At 44.1% G+C, this 26,284-nt stretch overlaps 1 protein-coding gene and 3 non-coding genes across 4 annotated transcripts; all 4 read left to right on the plus strand.

The window, feature by feature from the left end:
* The first annotated feature begins 1,614 nt into the window (after positions 1-1,614).
* On the plus strand, positions 1,615-11,230 carry Ncl (nucleolin). Its single transcript, XM_041649925.1, has 14 exons — positions 1,615-1,788; positions 2,731-2,850; positions 4,350-4,842; positions 5,092-5,277; positions 5,375-5,464; positions 5,654-5,795; positions 6,310-6,434; positions 7,849-7,972; positions 8,535-8,692; positions 9,185-9,308; positions 9,497-9,630; positions 10,121-10,247; positions 10,586-10,812; positions 10,915-11,230. The coding sequence occupies exons 1-14, from the start codon at positions 1,771-1,773 to the stop codon at positions 10,998-11,000; spliced, it is 2,154 nt and encodes a 717-aa protein (XP_041505859.1). The 5' UTR covers positions 1,615-1,770; the 3' UTR covers positions 11,001-11,230.
* LOC121447719 lies at positions 5,511-5,584 on the plus strand. Its single transcript, XR_005974243.1, has one exon. It is a non-coding gene; the product is annotated as a small nucleolar RNA SNORD82 (small nucleolar RNA).
* Positions 9,728-9,807, plus strand: LOC121447721. Its single transcript, XR_005974245.1, has one exon. It is a non-coding gene; the product is annotated as a small nucleolar RNA SNORD20 (small nucleolar RNA).
* On the plus strand, positions 10,299-10,431 carry LOC121447717. The gene has a single exon (XR_005974241.1). It is a non-coding gene; the product is annotated as a small nucleolar RNA SNORA75 (small nucleolar RNA).
* Positions 11,231-26,284: the final 15,054 nt, after the last annotated feature.

The raw sequence follows: 26,284 nt of genomic DNA on the forward strand, positions 1-26,284 counted from the left end.
AAAATCCAGCCAAGCTCAGGGACTGAAATCCGACCAATTTCCACGTTGAAAAAACACCGCCCCTAAGAAGCCCTGTACCTGTTCAGCTGAGACAGCCTTTTCCCACCATGGCAGAGGCAGCCACCTTCCTGGATTCTTCCCTCCCAATCAATCTCTTGAACGAGATTGATGAGACCTTGTTTCATCTAGCTGGATCACAGCAAAACCTTTCCCTGGAGCAGGGCTGTAAACGTCAACGCTTACGGTGGCTTTGTGGTACTCCTTGGTTCCCAATCTTGTCAGCATCCCTTTTCATCCGAGCTGCAATGCTTAGTGACACCGGTCTCTCTTTAAAGACAAAGCCCCCACACCACAGCGCTGGTCTCCACCCCATGCCCTGACCGTAGAGCACTTGTGTGGAGTTGAGCTGGGAAGGCCTTAGTCACCTAATAACTACTCCTACTTATCTCCAAAGACCTGTGCTCAGAAAGAAAGCTTGAGACCCAACCACATGCCGCTTGCCTTAAAACCTCCCGAGGGGTGGTGGCCATTCATTTAACCTCAGCACACGTGAGGCAGGTCGAGGTTAGCCTGTCTACACAGTGAGCTCCAGGACAGCAAGAGCAACTGAGAGCCTGCTTCAACACGCCGGGCAAAATCTCCACAGGTGATTTTCAACCAAGATTGTCAGATGATGGAACACTGACTCTGTAGCAAGTTAGGTTTTAGATGTCCAGAAAACACCCTAGAATAAAACACTCCAGTATGCCACGCTTGGAACCAAGGTCCCACACACGGGGCAATCCACTTAAGCAACCCAAGAGAACTAACTCTGTCCTTCCCGCCATTGGGGGAACCCGTGAGTGGTCACAGGCCGGGCACCACACACCAGGAAGTCACCTCTCCGAGCCTGTCCCAATAGGAGGTAAACCTACCTACCGCGCGAGATTAGACATTAAGTGTGCTGTTTGTGCACTGCACACACGCGTGCACGCACGCACACACACAGACACACACGCAGCCTTTATTAGGAGCTCAGGAGAACGGTGGCCCTAGGCACACCACTATAGCCAAGGGGATGTGCTCGGCTCCACTGAGGGCAGGCCGAGGACTGCGAGCTGGCCCAAGTGGGCTCTAGGCCCTGGACTTCCGGCGCTCTCCGGCTCCTCGGCAGGGACGCACGGCGAACCCTTTAGGCCACAGCGACGTCCACCGTGGGTTGCTGGCTTCCGCAGCACGGGGGAAACCCCCGCGGAACACCCCCGGCCACGCGAGCCTAGGGGTGCCCGTAGCGTTCGAGCACATGAGAGCATCCCGGCCATGTCGCCACCCCCACATCCCTCACGCAAGCAATACCAAACTCGGCGCTTCCTACGGCGCAGGCGCGGCTAGAGCGGGCAGCTAAACGGACCCGCACGCCAACCAGTCAACGTCCGCCTAGCGCAAAATAAGTCCCGCCCTCAGGGCGCTGCCGTCAGGCCCCGCCCGCCCAAGCCCCGCCCACAGACGCCGTAGTCCCGCCCCGCTCCGGCCTGGCTTAAAGGCTCGCGGTTGGCTCGGGGAACGGGCGCGGGCTCTGGTTGGCGGAGGCGGGGTCACGAGGACACCGTCGTCGCCTTTCCAGAGGCGATTACTGAGCAGGCTCAGTCTTTTGCCTCAGACGCTAGCTGTAGCTGGCAGTCAGTCGTACGTGCTCCCGTGTCTTCAGTGCCCGCCGCTGCCGTCGAGTTCGCGTCGGTTCTCCCGGGCTCTTCTGAGCTGCTCACTGCGCCGCCGCCGTCATCCGCCACCATGGTGAAGCTCGCAAAGGTGAGAGGCCCTGCGCGCGCGGACACGGGCCGCTAGGCCTGCTGCCTAAGGGCGCGCGCGCGCGCTCCGCGGAGGGGAGGAGGGCCTGAGCGCAATCCCGGGCGCGTTCGAGGGCGCCATGCTGGGGGGAAGTCTCGCGCGACTAGCGGGAGGTCTCGCGGCGTTTAGCCTCCTGACTTGATGGTGAGAAGGGCCGAGGCGGGTTGCGGGAGGCGGCTGTGGAGTGCGGCGGGGGTCGCCGCGTGTATGTCTCGCGGTGGGAGTTGGGGGGGGGAACTGAGATCGGAGCCGCCGAGCGTGGAGAAGGCGCCAGGGCTGCCGGTTGGAGATGGGACCAAACTCGTGCGACCGGCGCTCCCTGGGCCCCGCCTCCTGGCGCACGTGCTCCGGTGCGCGGCCCGCCACGTGGGTTTTGGCGCTCGGCGTGTGTCGCGCGCCTCGGGGTCGGGCTGTGTCGGTACACTGGTAAGGGGGGTCTGGGGGATTGACCTACGTGGGGAACCTAGCCATCCCCGATCTGTCCATGACGGGCCGACCAGCACGTGGTGGACTCCAGAGGGAGCGCGTGGTGGCCTGCTTGGTCCCCCCACGTGGCCCGCCACCAACACGAGAAAGTCGGAAGTAGATCTCTTAGAGAGGTGCTTCTTCTAAAAAGGGACTTGGAAGATACCCCCTGCCCAAGCAATTAGTGGAGAGGGCTATCCCTAAGTCGAATTCAGGCGAAGGTGCTAGAACATAAAAGACAAGGACTAGTAAAATGCGTTGGTAATTAATGGTAGAGATTTCAGCTATCTGAAAAGGAAAGAAATTATAGGTGGTTCTGAGCAAAATATGCTATATTGTCATACATTGTCAAAAGGATGTCTTTTCTGCTTGTGCAGAAAAGAAGATAATGACAAAGCCCAAAATGGGGCAGAGGCATGATTTTGTGTCCACTTGTAGGCCGGCAAAACCCACGGTGAATCCAAGAAAATGGCTCCTCCCCCAAAGGAAGTGGAAGAAGATAGTGAGGATGAAGAAATGTCAGAAGATGAAGAAGATGACAGCAGTGGAGAAGAGGAGGTATACAGCTAATTGAAAAGTCATTAAATGCTTAAGATATGATGGGCTGTGCTGGCGCCTTAATTCCGGCATACTGGGAGGCAGGGGCAGGTGGATAAGCTTAAGCAGTGAAACCGAAGGAATTAAATGTTTATCAGAAATACAGTATTGTAGTATGCAGTTAGTGATTGAGTGACAAGTACTTTAGTGCCATTGATAATTTAAATAGAGGATTTAAATAGACGATTTGGGAGGGATGTCCATTTCACTAGTCAGGCTTCATGTGCTGTAATAAATAGATTTCCTAACAGGTTATTTTCCCTCCTTTTTTGGAAGACAGAATTTTTCCAACTTATTTTTCTTCAGGCTACAATTGCATGGCTTCATGCGTTTTGGAAGGACATTATGTCACAAAATTCCCATTTTTGTTTTGAATCCGGGTCGCCCTATGACCCTGGCAGTTCTAGAATTCAATCTGTAGACCAGGCTGACCTCAGTCTACTGAATAGTCATTAGCCACTGCATGCAGCTTATGACAGATTATTTATTAAGAAACCCAGAACTTTGATTTAGATGAGAATAAGGGTCTCATAGTTCAGGTGGCACCATATTTGTTCTATTCCTATGTGTATGGGTATATTTTTTCTGTATTTCAATAAACTAAACTGAACACGTTAGATGTGAGTGTAATCTTTTAATTCTTCAAGCACTATTTATCATTGCCAATATTCCATCATGAATGTTTTTAAGTTCTGTCCCTTATCACCTTTTGTGTAAGCTATATAAGCCAATGAATGTTTAAAGTACATCTGATATAGATGGAGTGCTACCAGTTTGATAGATCTGGTACTCATTAGCGCTCTTACTTGTTGGTTCATTTAAAGACATGGTAATTTAATTAATCCCATCATTCAGGAGGCAGAAGTAGGGATATTCTTGAATTTGAGTTAAGTTGGGGCTATATAATGATCATGCTCAGATTTCTTGTTTAGAGGAGGTATACTAGTAATCAACAGTGTGGTTTGGGTAGAACTTTTTTAAATGAAAGTAAAAATACTTTGTAGCTCTAGTAGTTAGGCTGAGGTGTGGGGGTGGAATTAAAAGCCGGTCTTGTTTGTGAGGGTTTCTTAAACTTGGGTGTTTGTCTGATAAGCATCTGCAACTATGAGCATATAGAAAGCCATATACCCTGACTCCAGGGTTTAAGATTTATTTTTCTGTTAGTTTATTGGTGTGTCTGTGTGTGTGTAATTGTACTAAGCATGCCTAGTGCCCTCGGCATAGAAGAATGCTCTTGGATCCCCTGGAATTGAATTTAGAGCCATCATGTGGGTGCATGCTGAGAACTGACCTTGAGTCCTACTAGAGTAACAAGTACTTCTTAACTGCTGTGCCATATCTGTAGTCGTTTGACTCCAGGACTTAACACTAATGCCAGGGTTCTTGAACTCAAAGTTAGTGGCAATATATTAACATAGCATTGGATAAAGGAAAATGCTAATGATTTGTTTGCATTTAAGGTTGTCATCCCTCAGAAAAAAGGCAAGAAGGCTACAACTCCAGCAAAGAAGGTAGTTGTTTCACAAACAAAAAAGGTTGCAGTTCCCACACCAGCTAAGAAAGCTGCTGTTACCCCAGGTAAAAAGGCAGCAGCCACACCAGCCAAGAAGGCAGTTACACCAGCCAAAGCAGTTGCAACACCTGGTAAGAAGGGAATCGCACAAGGAAAAGCATTGGTAGCAGCCTCTGGTAAAAAGGGAGCTGTCACACCAGCCAAGGGCGCAAAGAATGGTAAGAATGCGCAGAAGGAAGAGAGTGATGAAGATGAAGACGATGATGACGATGAAGAAGATGACAGTGATGAGGATGAAGATGATGAGGAAGAGGATGAATTTGAACCACCAGTAGTGAAAGGAGGGAAGCCAGCAAAAGTAGCTGCTGCTGCTCCTGCCTCAGAGGATGAAGATGAGGAAGATGATGAGGAAGATGATGATGATGAAGAAGAAGATGATGGTAAGTAGATTTCAGGTTGCAGGATAGTTAAGACCTAGGTTTTGCTAACAATATAGTGTACTTTCCCTGATCACTTTATGGTTAGATTAGATAGTCACATTTTTTATTTATTTATTTTTTGCTCATAGTTCTTTCTGTAATATAACTGAGCATGTTGTCAGGATTTCATTTCCTTTCTAAGACTCTTTTAAGTGTGAGGGATTCATGTTACCAAGGTTGGCTGTCTTTGCTGAGCCATCTTTCTTTTAGACTCTGAGGAAGAAGCTATGGAGATCACACCTGCTAAAGGAAAGAAAGCTCCTGCAAAAGTTGTTCCTGTGAAAACCAAGGCTGTGGCTGAAGAGGATGATGAGGATGATGAAGATGATGAGGATGATGATGAAGAGGAGGAAGAAGATGAAGAAGAGGATGATGAAGATGAAGAAGAGGAGGAAGGTAATCAAATTAAGTTCTAAAGTGAACCTCATTAATGTTTAATGGAATTGCTTTAGCTGTCTGCTTACTCATGATTGACACTAAAAATCTTATCCAGAGCCTGTTAAAGTAGCACCTGGAAAAAGGAAGAAGGAAATGACCAAGCAGAAAGAAGTCCCCGAAGCCAAGAAACAGAAAGTGGTGGAAGGTAACCTACAAAATTGGGGAGTTTGAAAGGAGATAAAAGTAGCAATAGCACAAGTGATGAATGACAAAGGGACTTAATACTGAAACCTGGTGTTGAGATTCACTATGTATGCTGATGTGCTTCATAAAAATTTTATGCTGAAGTTTATGTGTAGTGATCTTATAAGAGAACTAAGTTTTTTCTGTGTAGGCTCGGAATCAACAACACCTTACAATCTCTTCATTGGAAACCTTAATCCAAACAAGTCTGTTGCAGAATTAAAAGATGCCATCAGTGAACTTTTTGCTAAAAATGATCTTGCTGTTGTGGATGTCAGAACTGGTACAAATAGGTAAGTTTTTTATTGTATGTGTGGATTAGCAGATACTGTTAAACATGAAGATGTATAATTACTTTAATGAAGATTAGCCATTAAAGAACTAAGTCATCAAATCAGAACCCACAGATTTAAAGTTTCAATGTCTGACTTCTGGTTATGTCAGGTAACAGCAAGTTTAAAAATTGGCATTCTGGACTAGCCAGGTGGTGGTGGCGCACACCTTTAATCCCAGCACTCGGGAGGCAGAGGCAGGCGGATCTCTGGGAGTTTGAGGCCAGCCTGGTCTACAAGAGCTAGTACCAGGACAGGCTCCAAAACCACAGAGAAACTCCTGTCTCGAAAAACAAAAAAAAATGGCATTTTGGACCTTTATAGTCATACTGAATGCTTTTAGAGCGGGTTCCTTTTCCAGCTAACAGTGCAGTAAATGAAGAAATCTGGGTCTGCTGTCATCTTGGTACATAGACTTGATTCTGTGGCAGATGTTCACTCTCAAGCCTGTAATTTTGTCCTTTTCATCTTCAAGGAAATTTGGCTATGTGGACTTTGAGTCTGCTGAAGACCAAGAAAAGGCTTTGGAACTCACTGGTTTAAAAGTGTTTGGCAATGAAATTAAACTAGAAAAACCAAAAGGAAGAGATAGTAAGAAAGGTATGTAAAAGAAAAGGGTCTGGTAGGTAGGCTTTGCCCATTCTCCCTTAAAACCCTATAGGATTGATACAGGTGAGGTTCGTGGTGAGAAGGCTGACATGACAAGTTCTTGGGGTGTGGGGCTGCCTTCGACTGCTAAAATTTATGAATTCAAAAGGGAGTATAATTTTAGGTTTTCTGAGTCTTACCTGTGTGGCACTGACAATTCTAAGGCTCACTAGGCAAACCAGGCTGATTTTAATAGTAGTGTGTTACACTCAGCAGGGATTGTCTTACTCAGGAAATTGTAGTGTTAGCTGACAGAATGGATAACTTTTGAGTAAAACTGCTTACTGTGAAGCTTGACCCGATTTTGATCGTCTCTAGAAGCACCACAAAGTAGGAGAGAAAGCTCCAGAGTTGTCCTCTGAACATGTGTTTTCATGCTGTGATCTCAGCTTGCATCATGCTTAAACAATAAAAAGAATTATAAGTGAACTATCTCTTAGAATGAATTAATGATACTCAAAGGATTTTATATTTTAGAATTAGGAATTTGAAGTGTTTGTTTTCTCTTTAATTAACAGTTCTGGAAACTGAACTTGGGCCCTCTGCATACTAGGCAAGCACTCATTAACCCTGTGCTACATATCCTCACTCCCTTTAAACATTTGGGAAGGTGGCTATGAACTCATTTTGTAGTTTATCCAGTTCATGAACTTACTGCATAAAGACAATGTCACTGGTTATCATAATCCATGTTTGTGATGAAATATCTTAGGGATGGAACCTTAAAATATACATAACCACCAGGAAACTATATACAATGTTTTTAGTGAATTTGCATTTTGACAGGCTAATAACAACTCAGATATTGTTCTAGCTTTGTTAATGTGATTGCTCAAAAAGTATTTAGATTTGTAATTTCAGATCATTAATTATATCAGACTCCTAAATTTGTGCCTTTGTTTTTTTCTGTATTTGTACATGTTAAATGTGTTGGGTGGGATGGTTCCCCCCACACACCTGCAAGTTTGTATATGTGTAGACGACATGTGTGCCTAGTGTATGAGTGTTAAGGATTAAACATGGCTCCTCTTTGTGCAAAGTATTCTTAGCCATCTCTCTGTCCCTTCTTTCTTTTTTTTTTTTAAATATTTTTTTTTATTTATTTGTTATGTATACAATATTCTGTCTGTGTGTATGTGTGCAGGCCAGAAGAGGGCACCAGACCTCATTACAGAGCCACCATGTGGTTGCCGGGAATTGAACTCAGGACCTTTGGAAGAGCAGGCAATGCTCTTAACCTCTGAGCCATCTCTCCAGCCCTGTCCCTTATTTCTTAGTATGAGCCTTGTCCTTTATAGGAGCTTTTTGTTTTATTCTCTAGTGACTTGTTAAATGATGTGCTTGGATTTTTTTTTTTAAATTCTAGTTCGAGCTGCAAGAACACTTTTAGCAAAAAACCTTTCATTCAACATCACTGAGGATGATTTAAAAGAAACATTTGAAGATGCTGTGGAGATCAGAATGGTTACCCAAGATGGGAGGTGTAAAGGGTATGTTTGTATCTAAATGATAAACTTTTACTCATCAATAAGTGTTTGAGTTGGTAGTTTAGTGTCCCTCTCCTTTTTAAAAAGTTGATTATGTATGCAGTGTTCTGCCCAAATGCCAGAAGAGGGCACCAGATCTCATTACAGGTGGTTGTGAGACATCATATGGTTGCTGGAAATTAAACTTGGAACCTATGGAAGAGTAGCCAGTGCTCTTAACCACTGAGCCATCTCTCCAGCCCTACATCTTCCCCAAAACAGGGCTACATGCAGTACATGTTGATCTCAGACTTAGTTTGTAGCCAGGTTCTCTAGCCTCCACCACCTAAGATGCTGAGGTCAGGAGTATGGCATCAAGACGAGCTGATTGCTTTAGAAGCTGTGATCGCTATTACATGCTGGCCTTACATCCAAATCAATATCTGTTGCCTCAGGCTCCTGGTAACATCATATTTTATGAGAAGAATGTGGTTCTGGGCAGTTAAACATAGTACTATGTGACTCTTTGACATAAGGTGGTTTTTTGATCTTAGAGCTATTGGTACTCTGTTTATCAAAATTGTAGGATTGCTTACATTGAATTTAAGTCTGAAGCTGATGCACAGAAAAACCTTGAAGAGAAGCAGGGGACAGAAATTGATGGGCGGTCTGTTTCACTCTACTACACTGGGGAGAAAGGACAACAAAGGCAAGAAAGACCTGGAAAGAATAGCACTTGGAGTGGTAAGTTAAAGGGGTTCATTCTACATTAGGGATGGAAGTCACTTGTTTTCATACTTTAAGAACTTTATGGTTAGCCAGAATTGATTCACTTTTTGTTCATAATGCTTAGTATCATGAATGAGAGATGTTAAATTACAATTTAAATTAATTTCAGAGAAGGCAATTACTGCTTTCCTTGTTAGGTGTGTCTTATTTGAAATGACTTAAACTATATTTTAGAAATAATATTCTAGGACAACATCATTTCAGTCATCTAGTTAGACTGAAAATGAAAGGAGCAATCAAGGAAGGCATTACTGTGTATGGTGGATGCTCACTTTTGAGTCAAGTGTGTTGATTCTTAGGATTATATGATATAGGGCCTATGGTTGAAGTATCAATGTTTTCATTTAGCATTCTTTTGTGGGGTAGTTGCCCACCGTGGCCTTCTTGTCTGAGTGCTTTAATTTACAGACATAACATGCCTTGTTAATAACATCTTTGTACTTGCAGGTGAATCAAAAACTTTGGTTTTAAGTAACCTTTCCTACAGTGCAACAGAAGAAACTCTTCAGGAGGTATTTGAGAAAGCAACTTTTATCAAAGTGCCCCAGAACCAACAAGGCAAATCTAAAGGGTAAAATTATTATTTTTAATGTTGCTAGATGTAAGCTGGACATATTCTTTACACAGCTAATAAGAGTAAACCAAAAACACTATCCTTTTTAGCTATGCAAGTGACAATAAATGTTGATAGTAATAGTATTGGTGCTGGTGCCATGTGTTTGTAAGCTTTATTCTGAGTATAGACTTTTCAATCCTCAGGTATGCATTTATAGAATTTGCTTCATTTGAAGATGCTAAAGAAGCTTTAAGCTCCTGTAATAAAATGGAAATCGAGGGCAGAACAATCAGGCTGGAATTACAAGGACCCAGGGGATCAGCTAATGCAAGAAGTCGTAAGTACCCTTGGCATGGTATAGCTGGGTTTGGGTGGCAATTTTCTGAGCTAATGTGGGGCTGGTTGCTTTAAGTTGCTGCTGAGTAAATGACAACTGGATATGATGACTGATTACCTGAGAAATAATTGATGAAATCTCAAGAAAATTCCTCTAGATAGTCAAGTTCTGATCCAGCTGTGTCATGTCAGCTCAAAGCAGCAACTTGTGGATTTGATTGCCTCTGGTTCTCTTGAGGTTGATGTGTCAAATCCAGTGTAGTCTCTTTACCTTTACTTGTAATTAGTTGCTTTTTTTTTCTGATTAAAAACAAGTATTGTATATACATTTTACATACAAAGTCACTGTCATTAAGAATCTACTTCAGCTGAATGTGGTAGTATGTGACTTTAATCCTAGCAGTCAAGGCAGAATGAATAGATCAGAGTTCTAGTCCAGCCAAGACTACATAGTCAAACCCTGTAAAACAAACATCATTTTTCTCTTCTAGAGCCATCCAAAACTCTGTTTGTCAAAGGTCTTTCTGAAGATACCACTGAGGAGACCTTAAAAGAATCATTTGAGGGCTCTGTTCGTGCAAGAATCGTCACAGATCGGGAAACAGGTTCCTCTAAAGGGTAGGGCATTATGCTGCTTTTCTTTGTATTCATGGACAGTGGCTCTTCGGTGTCTTCTCATTGAGCTCCTTTCTGTCTACTGGTGGCAGATTATGGATTCGCAAGAGAAGAAGAGAGAATTCACAGAACTAGCTCTTAGCTTCTGTTTTTACAGAGGTATATTTGGCTATCGTGTGAGACATTCTGAGATCTAAATTCAGACCAATCAGAATTTATCACATTTGTGTCTTTCTTGACCTCCAATAAAAGTGCTTTTTGTATAATTATGTATGAATGACTTGGTTCTGGTGTGTATGAATGTGCTTACTTTAAAATGTCTGGTTTTTATTCTATTTTAGGTTTGGTTTTGTAGATTTCAATAGTGAGGAAGATGCCAAAGCTGCCAAGGAGGCCATGGAAGATGGAGAAATTGATGGAAACAAAGTTACTTTGGACTGGGCCAAACCTAAGGGTGAGGGTGGTTTTGGTGGCCGAGGAGGAGGCAGAGGAGGTTTCGGAGGACGAGGCGGTGGCAGAGGAGGAAGAGGCGGATTTGGCGGCAGAGGAGGCCGGGGAGGCTTTGGAGGTAAGTTGGACCTCTGATTCCTAACTTTGTGTCCTAACCATCCTTGTGGGAAGGTCAATTCCAAGTATTATGCATTCTTCATGATGTTTTGCCTTCCAATAGGTCGAGGAGGCTTCCGAGGTGGCAGAGGAGGAGGAGGAGGAGGGGGAGACTTCAAGCCACAAGGAAAGAAGACGAAGTTTGAATAATTCCTTCCATCCCAATCTTTCCCGATTCATTTTAAAGAAAGGACTCTGGGGTTTTACACTGTTACCTGTTAAAAATGACAGAGCCTTTTAAGGACATTTCCAGAAGTTTTTTTTCCTACAGTCTTTTTTTCTTTTTGCGTTGGGGGTTGTAAAAGAATGTTTATCATGGTTTTTTTGTTTTGTTTTTTTGCTTCAGTGACTTTAGGACAAATTAAAAGTCCTAAACTCTGGTGCCAGATTTGTACCTTCCTAAATGTTCCTTTTGGAATGATGCTTAAGAGCTCAGCAAGACCAACTCTGCTATTCAGCCAGATTCTGACTAGTGGGGATTTGAGCTGTGTTCTACTGTTTTCAAGAATCCTGACTACAAAAAGTGGAAATTAGTTTGAGGGGAGGAAGCACAGCAGTTTCTGAACTGGAAGGTTTGTTGAAGACGCTGCATTTGCACCTCAGATGGTGGGTGTACTGGACAATTGGTGAGAAACACGTGGATCATTGCTGAAATGGCAGTAAAGTAAAGCCATACAAGACCTTGTGTGATATGTAATTTTAATCACAGTTTTTGAGTTCCAGGTTAGACAGGGCTAAAACTCCTGTTCAAAACAAAAAAAAATACCAAGTCTTACAGAACCCTTGGAAAACCGCAAGGCCACTGTATAGATCCTGTAGAGAGAACCTGACTGGAAGCTTGTGTAGCTAAAGGAAAGGTGCTCCCTCCAATATATTTAGAAGTACAGTGGCCCTTGGCCTGTGTGTGTTTAGAATGGGATGTAAAACTTACCTCAGTGGTCCATCATCCATCCTGTTTTTTTAATACCCTGCCCTCACCATTGGCTTTTTTTTAAGATCAGGCAGAGCTACTTGTCTTGAACAAACTCAAAGGCCCTCTGCTCTTAGAACCTTTCGGATTGGGTATGTGGTGTGGCCCTCAAATGTTTTAAAGGTTAAAGTATTTACCCTGTGTAGAAAATAATTAGGATGCTATACACACTGGATTTGTATAATGTGGATCAGTTTGGTGGGTTCTTTTGCTCTCGGGAGGGGAGCCCTTGGCTCTGCTGGCATTCCTAGGAAAAAGAAAAATTAATAACTTAGAACTGGAGGTACTTCAGGGGAGGGAAACAAATGGTAAAACTGGTAGTCAAAGAGGAACAGGAGGCAGAAGCAGGCAAATCTTGAGTTTGAGACTATCCTATACAGAATAAGTTCCAGGGCAGCCAAGGGCTACACAAACCCTTACCTGAAAAGCAAAAAGAAAGCCAGACAATGGTGGTGTATGTTTTGGTGCTAGCAGGGCAGGCATGCACTAATTTCTTAGGAGTAAGAATACTCTGGCTTACTATAGGATGCCTCCCCCCATTCTAAATTGGAAAACCTTGCAGCCATTTTAGAGGAGCGGTAGGAAGTGGTTGTCACTCCTTTTTCTCATTCTCCAGCTGGTGGCAATATAAGTGTACATGAAAACTGAGGGAGGTCTGCAGATAAACTCCGAACTTAAGTTTTTCATCTGCTTTTGACCATACTAGCCTAGTAGTGTGGTTTGTTTCCTATCTAGGAATGATCTAGTTCTCAGATTATTTTCCTGAACCTCAAAAAGATAGGCAAGATAGAGGGTGGTGACTGACTGAGGTGTAAAAGAGAGAAAAAGCAAAATCCTGAGGATTGGGGGTTTTTTCCTCCCATTTCTTGAATGTTGGTGGCTTTTTCTGCATCTATTGTTGGTGTGTGTCCTGTATGCTTTCTACCCATAGAGGCCAGGAGGTTGAGGGCTTAGGAACACACAGATAAGTTTTTTAGACACTGAGTGCTGGAAGTTTAACCTGAGTCCATTCATGGAAGGAACAGTAAGCATTCCTATCTGCCAAACTATTTCTGCAGCCCTGAATTAAAGGCGTGTACCACTACCAACCACCACGCCTGGATTTTAACATTTTGCATCCAGCTAATGGCAAACTACAAAGGCATAAGAAAAAGGCTTTCTTAAAACAGGAATCTGCTCGTTTGCAGTCCTCTAGAAACCAAAACGAATGCTCATAAGTGTTGAGCAAGAGATGGAACACTAACGAATACCCACCATATATGTTTAAATACAGTGTACTATTTAGTTAGTGGCTACCAGTGGAAATTTGTTTTTTTTAAGACAGGATTTCTCTAGCTTTGGAGTATGTCCTGGAACTAGCTCTAGACAAGGCTGACCTCAAACTCAAAGATTTGCCTCTCTCTGCCTGGGATTAAGGTTATGTGCCGCCACCACCAGCTCACCTAGTTTTGTTTCTTCTGGGAGGCTGTAGGAATGTGATAAATCTCCAAGGCTACCATCTTAGTTTTTGGTTTGTTTTTCATTTGAGACGCGTCTCTGTAGCCCCTATACATTTGAGGAGCTCACTATGTAGGTCAGGCTGGGCTCAAATTCAGATCTACCTGTCCCTGTGCTGGGATTAAAAGCATGTGTCACTTTGCCCAACTATGATGTATTTTCTTGTCAAAAGGATGAGTCAGGTGATGATGACAAGCAGCTTAAATCCCAACACCCCAAAAATGATACAGAAAGTAACCTGATGCTGTCATTAGCTTTTCTCCCCTATCTTTATTTGAACATTATTTTGGATATTTTCTATTCATCTGTTTTCTAGTTTACTGGTTAAGGTTTTTGAGACAGGGTTTCTATGTAGCATTGGGAGCCTATCCTGAACTAGCTCTTGTAGACCAGGCTGGCCTCAAACTTGGAGATCCGCCTGACTCTTGCCTCCCAAGTACTGGGGTTAAAGGTGTGCATCGCCAACACCCAGTTTATTTTCTTTTAATTTAAAAAACATGGGTTTTATTTGTATGGGTGTTTTCACTATGCATACAGTGCCACTGGAGGCCAGAGGAGGGTGGATCCCCCAGTATTGGAGTCACAGTTGAGCCATCATGGGTGCTGGGAGTCAAACTTGGGTTCCCTGGACTCCTAACAGCTGAACTATCTCTGAACCCCTGGAGTATTCTTTTCTAGGCTTTTAATTCCCAGTTCACAAAACCCTCATATTTGTCATTTAATATCTTCATCTTAGCCGGGCGCTGGTGGCGCACGCCTTTAATCCCAGCACTCGGGAGGCAGAGGCAGGCGGATCTCTGTGAGTTCGAGACCAGCCTGGTCTACAGAGCTAGTTCCAGGACAGGCTCCAAAGCCACAAAGAAACCCTGTCTCGAAAAACCTAAATAAATAAATAATATCTTCATCTTTTCATGAAAGTTTCTGAAACACCTACAGTGATGGAAGTTCTTACTTGTAAATTTAAAATTTATCTTGGTGTTTGGCCTGTATATATGTCTGAGGGAGTCAGATCCATTGAGTTGCAGACAGTTGTGAAACTGCCATGTGGGTGCTGGGAATTGAACCCAGGATGTCTGGAAGAGTGAGTTGTGGACCATTGTTTTACATTGCATGTCTAAACTGCACTCTGATACTACAGAAGCTGATTATGCTGGGGCTTAGGTTTAGTCTTGCTAGCTTAGGTGCATTTTGTGTTGGCATTTTGCTTTTAGACCTTTTACCTAAGCTGTGACCCTTCCAATACCTGCCTTTCAGTGAAAAGCAGGTGCTGGGAACTGAACCTAGGTTCTCTGGAAGAGCAGCTAAAGTACCTTGCTTCATCTCTCTGTTCTGCCCTAATGTCAGCAAGCAGCCTTATGCTCCAGCTATGAGCAGCTCTTTGGCCTTCCTGGCCATGATAAACTGATTCTGAAACCTTGAGCTAAAATGTCTCTTCCCTTAAAGTTACAACTTGAATGTTATTACAGTGACAGGTAGCTAACAATCTAAGTTTGTTTTTCTTCAAATTTGATGAGGCTTAAGTTTAATGTGACTTCTACAAATGTGAAGTTCACGTTTAGCTGGGTCATAGTTTAAATGTAAGTGGGGGGTGGATACATGACTGAAATAGCTTTGAGAGGTGAAGTTTCTGAGTGCTGGCATATTTTTTTTATAAAGAAACTGATAAAGAATCCAGTGTTTGATCACCTGGAAAGATGCCATATCAAAAAAAAAAGCTTTCAAGTTTTTAGGGACACCATAAATGGTAACATTTATAAAAAGTACCAGCATATGCATATCACACAGTAATTATAAGTATTTAATACATACCCACATGGGAAAGCAAACCTAATAGGTTTTCTAGATCTGGGTTTTTTCCTTCTCCAGGAAAAATAATTCGTTGCTGACAGTTTGAAGAGACACTAGGACTTATTGAAATACAGAAAGAAACTTTGAAATAACAGAAACTTGTTGAAATACAGAAAGTTTCCCCATCAAGGTTTATGGATACAGCTGCGAGACAGTGATAAGATTGGTGACATCAGCAATGATGTCAGAAATCTTGAAGGCAGGAAGCACTTTGAAAAGCACAGAAGGGCTGGACATGTAGTTTGATTGATAGAACATAAGGGCATAGGTGAAATCCTGTCAGACAACATTGAGAACTAACTTTTAAGCACAGATGGCAAAATTATGGCTTGGAGACAAACTGCTTTCCAAGAAAAATTTTGTTAGATTAGTTTTTTCTGTTTCCCAGACACCCACGGCCTTTGTAGATTGGGAAGAGGCCCTACAGGCAGCATTTCTTCACAGAGTGGGAAAGTCTGGGCATGAGTAAAGCAGGGTAGGCTGTCAGTATTAAAGTACAGCTCAGTTGGTAGAAAGCTTTCCTAATACAAGGTAAGGCTCCTGGGTTCCATTGCCAAAAACGACAATGAAACCAAGTGTGATGGTATCCACCTATATAAGCCCAGCACTCAGGCATGGAGGCAGGAGGATGCAAGCTCCAAGTTAATGCCTACAGTGAGGGTATATGTGTGGCCACTCAGCAGTATGCTCCCCAGCAAAGCCAGCTCCCCTTAACCTCTTCTATATCACCGGAAGAAACTGCTTCTTGTGTTTTCTTTGACTTTAATAAAAAAAAAAAAAGCCACTCCAAAGAACTGGGTGGTGGTGCTACACTCTCAATCCCAACATTTGGGAGACAGATCAGGTAGATCTCAGTGAGTTTGAGGCCAGCCTGGTCTACAGAGAGTTCCAAGATGGCAAGGGCTACACAGAGAAACCCTGTCTGGAAAAAAACCTAAATACAAAAAAAATAATAAAAATGGCCGGGTGGTGGTGGTGCATGCTTTTAATCCCAGCACTTCAGAGGCAGGTGGATCTCAGCCAATTTGGTCTACAAGAGTGAGTTCCAGGACAGGCTCCAAAGCTACAGAAAAATCCTGTCTTGAAAAACCAATAAGTAAACGTTGGTACAACAAACCAAGGGATCCAGAATGCATCTTGATGTGGGCAAGGGTTGCCTTTTTATTCTCCTGTCCCTGCCTCCCAGGCCCTGCAATGACAGGCGTACATCCCCTGTATCTGACCTCCAAGTCCAAGACTTCTCATACCCTGTAAGCGTTCTATTATTGAACTCTATCTGCAGGCCTCTAAGTTTTTGGACTGAGCTTTTCTTGTACAACACTCCCTCGCAAACTAGGAATGATAATGCAAGTCTATGATCTTAACACTTGGGAGGCTGAGACAGAAGGATCTTGAGTGGCAGGCAAGCTTGAGCTACAAAGTGAGACCCTTCTCAAAAAAAGAATAAGATGGCTCAGTGGAAATGCTTACTGCTCAAGATAAACGATTCAAGGGAGCCTCTGGTAGAAAAGAACCAACTCCCAAAACAACTCTGACCTCCACATAAATGTTCTCATCCCACATCACACAAATTGAATTTAAAACACAAATAGGCTTGCTTTTATGAAATTTATTTTACAGTTTGTAGCTCTGGCCTGGAACTAAACCAGGGTGGCCTTGAATCTGCAACAGATGCTCCTGTTTTGCCTCTGCGTATCTAGTCCTGGGATTTCAGACATGCGCTACCATGCCTGGCTAAATATGTGTATCTTCAAATGTATTTCTGAGAGTCATCTTTTCAGTCTTCCTGGCTTCATTCTAACAGCCACAGACATTCTTTAGCAAAGGAAACACCATGGCTCTTGTGTCCTATTGTGTTTGTGACTGCAAGAGAAACTAGATAGGAGGTAATCACAGCTTCCTTCTTCAATAGGGCTACTGTAGTGTGTAGGAAAGCATCTGGGATTTCTTTCAAGAACCGTAAAGGCCTTTTAACATGTTAGTCTACCCAGGCAGCAGTCCGCAACTCTGCTGTGAACCTGACTAAGAGATTTTAAATTATCATAAAAGCTTACGTCCGTTAATTGAAAGACCCCAAGGACTTTCTTTTTTTTTTAATATTTATTTTTTATTTTATTTTTTGGATTTTCCAGACAGGGTTTCTCCGCAGCTTTTGGTTCCTGTCCTGGAACTAGCACTTGTAGACCAGGCTGGTCTCGAACTCACAGAGATCCGCCTGCCTCTGCCTCCCGAGTGCTGGGATTAAAGGCCTGCACCACCACTGCCTGGCTATTTGTTTATTATGTATACAATATTCTGTCTGTGTGTATGCCTGCAGGCCAGAAGAGGGCACCAGACCCCATTATAGATGGTTGTGAGCCACCATGTGGTTGCTGGGAATTGAATTCAGGACCTTTGGAAGAGCAGTCAATGCTCTTAACCTCTGAGCCATCTCTTCAGTCCCCCAAGGACTTTCTGAAGACATTCTGAATAAGAAGTTCTGGTCCTGTGCCAGGGAGATGGCCTAATAAAGTGCCTTCCATGCATGCTTGGAGACCTGAGTTCAGATCCCCAGCCAGATGTGGTGATGGCCCATGCTGTAATCCTGGACCTGGCTGGTCAGGCTGGTCTTGCTGACTTGGTGAGCTCCAGGTTCAGCGAGAGACCTTGTATCAAGAATCAGGTAGAGGGCTGGAGAGATGGCTCAGCGGCTAAGAGCACTGCCTGCTCTTCTAGAGGTCCTGAGTTCAATTCCCAGCAACCATATGATGGCTCACAACCATCTGTAATGATATCCGGCTCCCTCTTCTGGCGTGTGGGCATATATGCATATATGCAGACAGAATGTTGTATACATAATAAATCTTAAAAAAAATCAGAGAATGATTGAAGAAGACATTTAATGCAACCTGTGTCCTTTGTATGCATATGTGCACCCTCCACATACACAAGGACATGTACAGGCATCACACAAAAGAAATTCTAGCTCTAATACTGGGTTTGGTGATACAGGCAGGCCTATTAGCTCAGCTTCTTAGCAGGCTGAGGCAGGAGAATCACAAGTTAAAGGCTTATTGGAACTACAGAGTTGGTTGAAAGCCAGCCTGAGCAACTTCGTGAGACTCTGGCTAAAGAAAAGTTTTAAGGGGGGCTGGAGAGATGGCTCAGAGGTTAAGAGTATTGCCTGCTCTTCCAAAGGTCCTGAGTTCAATTCCCAGCAACCACATGGTGGCTCACAAGCATCTGTAATGGGGTCTGGTGCCCTCTTCTGGCCTGCAGGCATACACACAGACAGAATATTGTATACATAATAAATAAATAAATATTTTAAAAAAAAAAAGAAAAGTTTTAAGGGGGCTGGAGAGATGGCTCAGTGGTTAAGAGCATTGCCTGTTCTTCCAAAGGTCCTGAGTTCAATTCCCAGCAACCACATGGTGGCTCACAACCATCTGTAATGAGGTCTGGTGCCCTCTTCTGGCCTGCAGACATACACACAGACAGAATATTGTATACATAATAAATAAATAAAATATTTTTTTAAAAAAGAAAAGTTTTAAAAGATTTAAGAATATAGCTCACCAGTGAGGTCCTGGGGTCATCCCCAATTCCAGTGTAAGAGGGGGTAAGGGGTGGCTCCATGCTAGAACAGGGCAAGAGCCAGGATGCAAACCTGGCTCCTGAGCAAGGACACGCTATAACGGCAACTGGGAAAATAATTCAAGGTGGACAAGTACCTGAGCAAGCAGTGTCTAGTGGCCTGGCAGAAAGGCACAACTTGAAAGAGCACCAATTGCAGATGTGGTTCAGAAACCAGGGGATAAACAATCTAGGCCAGTGGTTCTCAACCTTCCTAACACTGCGACCATTTGCTATGGTTCCTCATGTTGTCGTGACTCCCAACCATAAAATTATTCTCATTGCTATGTCATAACCAATTTTGCTAATGTTATTAATTGTAATGTAAATACTTTCGGAGATAAAGGTTTGTCAGTCAGTTTGTGACCTATGGGTTGAGAACTGTTGTTGTAGGTCACATTTCCAGGAATAGCTACAATTACTAGGGCTGCAAGGCAGGGTCTTGGTTGTCTTAAAGCAGACAGGTGCTGTGCTTATCCTGGAGCCTCTGCCTGTGCTGAACCAGTGCTCTCTAGACCCCAGCTTTCTGCCTCTTTTCAGTCACTGGGATTCTCAGCAGTTGAACTCTCCCTGTCCTCAGGTCTGGGATGGGAATTCTGTCTGTTCCATCCCCAGAGTACCCACTACTCCCAACTCCCTGGACCTTTCTCTAACACGGCATTATTCCCTGACTCTACTGAGTTCCTGCCACCCTCAGGCCCCTTCAAGAAACCCTTGGATAGCCGGGTGATGGTGGCGCACGCCTTTAATCCCAGCACTTGGGAGGCAGAGGCAGGCAGATCTTTGAGTTCGAGACCAGCCTGGTCTACAAGAGCTAGTTCCAGGACAGGCTCCAAAAACACCACAGAGAAACCCTGTCTCGAAAAACCAAAAAAAAAAAAAAAAAAAAAAAAAACCTTGGATATCAAGAGGAAGGTGGCATTATGAACAGAGACAAAACAGGCACAGGACAGTTTCTGAATCTACAAAGGGTCTGTGCCTGAGTCAGGTAGGGTCTGATCCCATGGGGCCTATGCTGGCTGTTTCCAGCATGGAGATTTGCTGTTTGCACTGTGAGGTCACTGCTCTCCATGACCTCACCTCATTATTTAGGTCACACGGGTTGTTCTGTGCATTTCTGAGACAGATAATGGGATTGCGGTGCATGAGCTTCTGGTGAACTGCCCCTGGCAGCATCCTTCTGCATAGATACTTGTTTTTTTCAAATATTGTGTATATTTCAAATATACAGTTATTTGAACAGTTAATATGCTGGGCCATCTCCTGTGGCTTGTCACTTTTATTGAGTAATTTTTTTTTTCTGGCCAGAGGAGAGTGGCAGAGAGAACAATAACATATTTCTGCATGTGAACTTCAGCTCCTGCAGAATGTCATGCTCCCCATGTAGAATTTGGAGTCCTCAGCCTCCACAGTCACACAAGCCAATAACTTGCAATAAACACAACATATGCAGTCTAGGAGCTGCGAGTATATTCACTGGTAAAGTGCTTGCCCAAGGCCCCAGGTCTGATGCCCAGCACCCAACACCACACATGAGATTCAATGAGACAGAGAAAGGTCAGGGTTTTCTTACCCTGTTACAGCCTTCAAGGGAAGACATGCCCTCACCACTTATCTCCAACAAGGCTACTCCTCTCTCTCCCTTTTTCATTTTTTAAGACAGTTTCTCTGTGTAGACCTAGTTGCCTTGGAACTTGTTCTGTAGACCAGGCTGGCCTTGAAATCGGAGATCCACTTGCCTCTGCCTCCCCAGTGTTGAGATAAAAGGTGTGTGCCACCACTGCCCAGCAAGGCTCTTCCTCTTAAGGGTTCCACCATGACCCCTTGTAACACCAGGGACTGGGGAATCAAGCCTTCAATATGTGAGCCTTTGGGGAAACATTCTAGATCTAAAAGCCAAGCATAAACTCAGTCCACATTATCCACAGACTTCATATTTACAAATTTATTTGCTAAAATATGTGGCTCAAAAATCAGTACTTGAGGAGCTGTGGAGATGATTCGATGGTTAAGAGCACAGGCTGTCCTAGAGGACCCAGGTTCAGTTCCCAGGATCTACATGTTGGCTCACACCTGCCTATTAATTCTATTCCAGGAGTTCTGATACCCACTTCTGGCCTCCATGGATACCTCCTCATACATAGTGTATATTCCGATAAGCAGACAAACATGAGATACATAAATAAAAAAAAATTTGCCTGGCTTGGTGGCACATGCCTTTCATTCCAGAACTTGGGAGGCGGAGGCAGGTAGATTTCTTTTTTAATGAGTTTGAGGGCTACACAGTGAACAACAAAAAACATTCTAGGGCTGGAGAGATGGCTCAGCAGTTAAGAGCATTGCCTGCTCTTCCAGAGGTCCTGAGTTCAATTCCCAGCAACCACATGGTGGCTCACAACCATCTATAATGAGGTCTGGTGCCCTCTTCTGGCCTTTCGGCATACACGCAAAACAGAAAATTGTATACATAATAAATAAATATTTAAAAAACATTCTAATTAATTAATTATATTGTCCATTCATAGGTAAGCATTACAGCTCGGATGGAAAGGGATCCTGGCAGTCAGGAGCCAGGGAATATCTCAAAGTCAGCATAAGCACAGCAGCTTACAACCCTGCTCCAGGGAAAGGTTTCTCCAGGGTAACAACTCTGCTCTAGCAGGGAAGGGTTTCCCCAGTGAAGTTATTACAGTTCTGCCCAGAACCCCCAGAGTGTAACCACCCTGCTCCTCTAGGGGAGGGTTTCCTCAGCAAAAGTCTAACAGTTCTGCTCAGCTCAGACTCCAGCAAAAAGTTGTTATTTTTCTGCTCCATTCTGCTCCAGCAAATAAAGGTCTCGCCACACCTCATTTAAGAGATTTATTGGGAGGGAAGAATCCAGGAGGGTGGCTGCCTCTGCCAGGGTGGGAAAAGGCAGCTCCCAGCTGAACAGCTACAGCACTTACACAGGGCTTCTTAGGGGAAGGGTTTTTCCACGGTGAAGATTTTCAGGTGGGAATTGGCTTAATTTCAAACTCTAAGCTTGTCTGGATTTCCTGCTCAGGGATTGGTTGGTTTTCCTGCTCAGAGATTGATGGTTTTTGTGCTGAGGTGGTCAGGGGCAAAGTGTGTTTCTTTGGCTCTGGTTTGAGGACCAAAGTGTGTGTGTGTGTGTGTGTGTGTGTGTGTGTGTTTTGTCTCTAGTTTCTGGGCCAGGGTGTGTTTCTTTCACTGGCTCTTTTACCCTACACATAGGCATACAGAGTAGCAAAACCTTCGATCCTAGGCAGTGATTTCAACTGTTTTTGTTTTTTGGTTTTTGTTTTGTTTTGTTTTGTTTTTTTCGAGACAGGGTTTCTCTGTGGTTTTGGAGCCTGTCCTGGAACTAGCTCTTGTAGACCAGGCTGGTCTCGAACTCACAGAGATTCGCCTGCCTCTGCCTCCTGAGTGCTGGGATTAAAGGCGTGCGCCACCACCGCCCGGCGATTTCCTACTGTTTTATTTCCTTTCTCATACTATAAATAATCTCTCTCTGTCTGTCTCTCTCTCTAAGACAGGATTTCTCTGTGCAACAGCACTGGCTGTCCTAGAGCTAGCTCCGTAGACCAGACTGGTCTCAAACTCACAGAACTCATCTGCTTCTGCCTCCTCAGCGCTGGGATTAGAGGCTGTACCACCTTTACTCAGCAGCCTCATGTGTGGTTTCCAAAAACCACTTGTGTTTCTAATGCAAAAAGATCGTGGCCTGCCTTTCAGGGGAAATTCAGCATGAACTATGGTGCCGCTGGCCAAGTTCAATGCTAAGGAACCAAAAGTGTACACTAAGTAAGCTATCTTTATCTTTACCCCTCCTGCCCCAGCAAGGTATCTTTAAACAGAAAGACAGATTAATGGGGTATAATGGTGGACCCCTGTAATCCCATGACTTGAGGGGGTAGGCAGAAGCACGGCCTGGGCTACATACCGAGACTCACAGGCCAGTGTGTTACAGAAGCACGCTTACACAGCTCAGAGTGATTTACCGATCATCTAGGCATCCCAATCCAGTCAAGCTGACACTCAGAATCAACCATCACACCTGGTTCTCAGTTTAGCTTGGAGACAGGGACTTCGGCGCTACTGGGACTCCACACTTCACCCACAAGACCCTGTCAGTCTAGGTATTTGAGGAGGAAGAGAGTCAATACAGGAGATTATAGATTTGCAGAAGAATTAGAGGGTGTGGGAAAGGAAAAGCCAGGGAGATTCTAGGAGAGAAGGAACAGTGGGGGGAGAGATTACTGATAATCACGGGCAGCCGAGGTTGTAAAACAGATGACCACTAGGGGGAGACCTGGAGCTATAGAGAACCTGCAAAGATCTCAGCTGCTCACTGTCCAGACATCAAGAGACAGATGCCAGCAAAGATTTTCTCTGCTCATCCCAGTGTATGACTGGAAAGTTCTAGTTTCTATTTCCCTATTCTAAATCTGGTAATAGCGTTTTCATTTATGGTCAGAATTTAAACTGAGGCCTACTGGGGAGATTATTTGTTTTCAAAGAGGCAGAGTGGAACCAGACAGCAGATCATCACAGTGCAGCCTGAACAGACTTTGGCAAATGGTTCCTTGGCCCAGGGACTTAGCAGTGTTTTTTGTTAATTTTGTTTTGTTGGGTTTTTTTTTTAGTTTTTGTTTTGTTTATTTGTTTTTCTCCATTCATTGACTCTTAATAGCCCTGGAGATTAAAAGGGGAGCCCACAGAATCTATGAAAATCTGGGAAAGGTTTTTGTTTGTTTGTTTTTCAAGACAGGGTTGCTTTGTAGCTTTGGAGCCTGTCCTGGAACTCGCTCTGTAGACCAGGCTGGCCTCGAACTCACAGTGATCCACCTGTCTCTGCCTTCTGAAAGCTGGGATTAAAGGCTTGCGCCATCACCACCCAGCTGGGGAAGGTTTTGAGAGTGGAGCCCTGCCCTGCCCAAGGGACAAGACAATTTCCATCGACTTGGATGATGGTATTTACTTCTCAGTCGCCAGGGTCAGGGGAGCAGAAGAACGAAATGAATGCTGGTCTGGGAAGGTGGCTCCCTGGCTCAGTGGGTAAAAGCGTCAGTTGTAAGAGCTTGACAACCCAAAAACAATTCTCAGACTCCGTGTGGAAAAAAAAAAAACTGGATCAGGTGTAATCCCAGAACCAACTGCGAGATGGGAGGTAGAGATGTGAGAATTGCCTAGACGCTGGGGGACCAATTAGTGTGGAGTACAAAGTGCAGAGGCAGAAACAGCTGGAGAGACTGTGCCTTAAAAACGTGGAAGCTCATGCCTTTAATCCCAGCACCCCGGAGAAAGGTGATCTCTTTGAATTTGAGGCTGATTTGTTCTGAAGAGTGAATTCCAGGATCCAAAAACAAAAAAGTGGAAGCTGAGAACTGTCACTCAAAATTGTTCTCTGATCTCCACACATGCACACACGCACACACGCACACACGCACACACGCACACACGCACACACGCACACACACACACACACAACCCAACAACAACAAACCAACAAAACCACTAAATTACTACTACTACTAGTCGTCATGGTGGTGGTGCTCAGGACGCATAGGTAAGTGGATCTCTCTGCATCTGAGTCCAGTCTGGTCTATAGAGCAAGTTCAAAGTCACACAAAGTTACATGGTAAGACCCTGTCTTGGGGGGCTGGAGAGATGGCGCAGAGGTTAAGAGCACTGACTGTTCTTCCAGAAGTCCTGAGTTCAATTCCCAGCAACCACATGGTGGCTCACAACCGTCTGTAATGAGATCTGGTGCTCTCTTCTGGCATGCAGGCAGAACACTGTATACATAATAAATAAATAAATCTTTAAAAAGAAAAAGATCCTGTCTCGGAAAAAAAGAAAGAAAGAAGTGGGGAAGAGAGAGGGGGAGGGAGGGACTGACAGAAGAACAGAGAGGGAGGAAGGAAAGAAGAACCAGACTGGAGAGATGGCTGCTCTTCCAAAGGACCCAGGTTTAACTCCCAGCACCCACATGGCTCACAACCATCTGCAACTGCAGACCCAGGGGATCTATGCCCTTTCTGGGCTCTGTAGAAGTCAGACACTGACATGGTGCACACCTTTAATCCCAGCACCTGGAAGGCAAAGGTAGGTGGATCTCTGTGGGTTCGAGGCCAGTCAGGGCTACATAATTGATCCCCTGTCTCAGATTTAATTACCTAATTAAGTCTGCTAAGAAAGGAATACTCATCACAGACAGACATCGCCTTACCTAGGGGAACTTACTCTTCTGGGTGACTTGGATTCAGCAAGCTTTTCTCAGAAATTGGCTGATCTTTCTCTGGCTATCGAATAACTTTCTTAATTATTTTGCTTTCCCATCTTTTGTACATCTTTAAACATTTTCAGCCCTTGGGGAATTTTACCTTTCATCTTTTTCATAGCCAAAGGCCTGGTTTCCTCTGTGCCAAATTGCTCATCTTGGCCAACGATCAAAGGCCACAGGAGCACGAAGCCTCTTCCAGCCGAGAGGCCAGGGGGTCTTCAACTTCAGGATCAGAGCCCTAGGAGCCTTCTTCCCTTGCCCTTCCTCACTCCTGATTGTTCCAGTTTTTGGCTCCCTCTCTAGGTCTCCCTGACTACACGGTCACCTACTTGGTGCAGTGCCCCCAAGCTTCAGCAACCCAAAAGGTTGAGATGTGAGTATGTTTCTGGTTTGGCACCTTGTTTTTTTGTGACTTTCTCCATTGCTTTATTCAGAGAACACACGTGCATAAATATCTATGTCCAGGTCCTGTTGTTTTGTGATTCCAGAATTTTTATTATGATCCATTCTCTATCAAAGAATGATAAAGATGATTTATCATTCTTTTTTTTTCAATATTTATTTATTATGTATACAATATTCTCAGTATTCTGTCTGCATGTATGCCTGCAGGCCAGAAGAGGGCAGCAGACCTCATTACAGATGGTTGTAAGCCACATGTGGGAATTGAACTCAGGACCTTTGGAAGAGCAGGCAATGCTCTTAACCACTGAGCCATCTCTCCAGCCCCGATTTATCATTCTTTAACAAAGTTCACTGTGTTATATACTTGTTTCATTATTTTTCAGATAGCACCTATTTCTAGCATGAACTTGTCTACGAGTCTTTGGTTCTTTCTTTGTTATGTATGACAGTCCTGATGATCCCAGGGCTAATTCCTGAGCTGTTGAGTATCATCAGTCTGACCCTGCCTTGCTCCCCCAGACCATATTAACGTAACTACTGACTTACATTGACTAATGTTTGCAGTGGATTTTAACCTCACAAAGGCCAGTATTTCTACCTTTCCTTTTGATGCCATGAATACCATGGCTAAGGCAGCGTATGAAAGGAAGACCTTCTTTAGCCCATGTTCTGAAGGAGGAGTCCATCATGGCAGGGAAGCAGACAACCAAGCAGTAGACATGGCATCAGGAAAACGAAGCTGAGAGATCACATCTACTATAAGCCTGAAGCAGAGAAAGGAAAGAGATAGGCAGTGAGACACAGAGACAGAGA

The sequence above is a fragment of the Microtus oregoni genome, unplaced genomic scaffold, assembly GCF_018167655.1.
Source record: "Microtus oregoni isolate MIOR12 unplaced genomic scaffold, Mior012 000004F_ref0000308, whole genome shotgun sequence".
Classification (NCBI taxonomy): domain Eukaryota; kingdom Metazoa; phylum Chordata; class Mammalia; order Rodentia; family Cricetidae; genus Microtus; species Microtus oregoni.

What these genes read in the sequence shown, in the direction of transcription:
- Ncl (XM_041649925.1), top strand. An exon ending in TGATGAAGAAGAAGATGATG is followed by an intron (nt 4,843 to 5,091) that starts GTAAGTAGATTT and finishes TCTTTCTTTTAG; the next exon opens with ACTCTGAGGAAGAAGCTATG. An exon ending in CAAGATGGGAGGTGTAAAGG is followed by an intron (nt 7,973 to 8,534) that starts GTATGTTTGTAT and finishes TCAAAATTGTAG; the next exon opens with GATTGCTTACATTGAATTTA.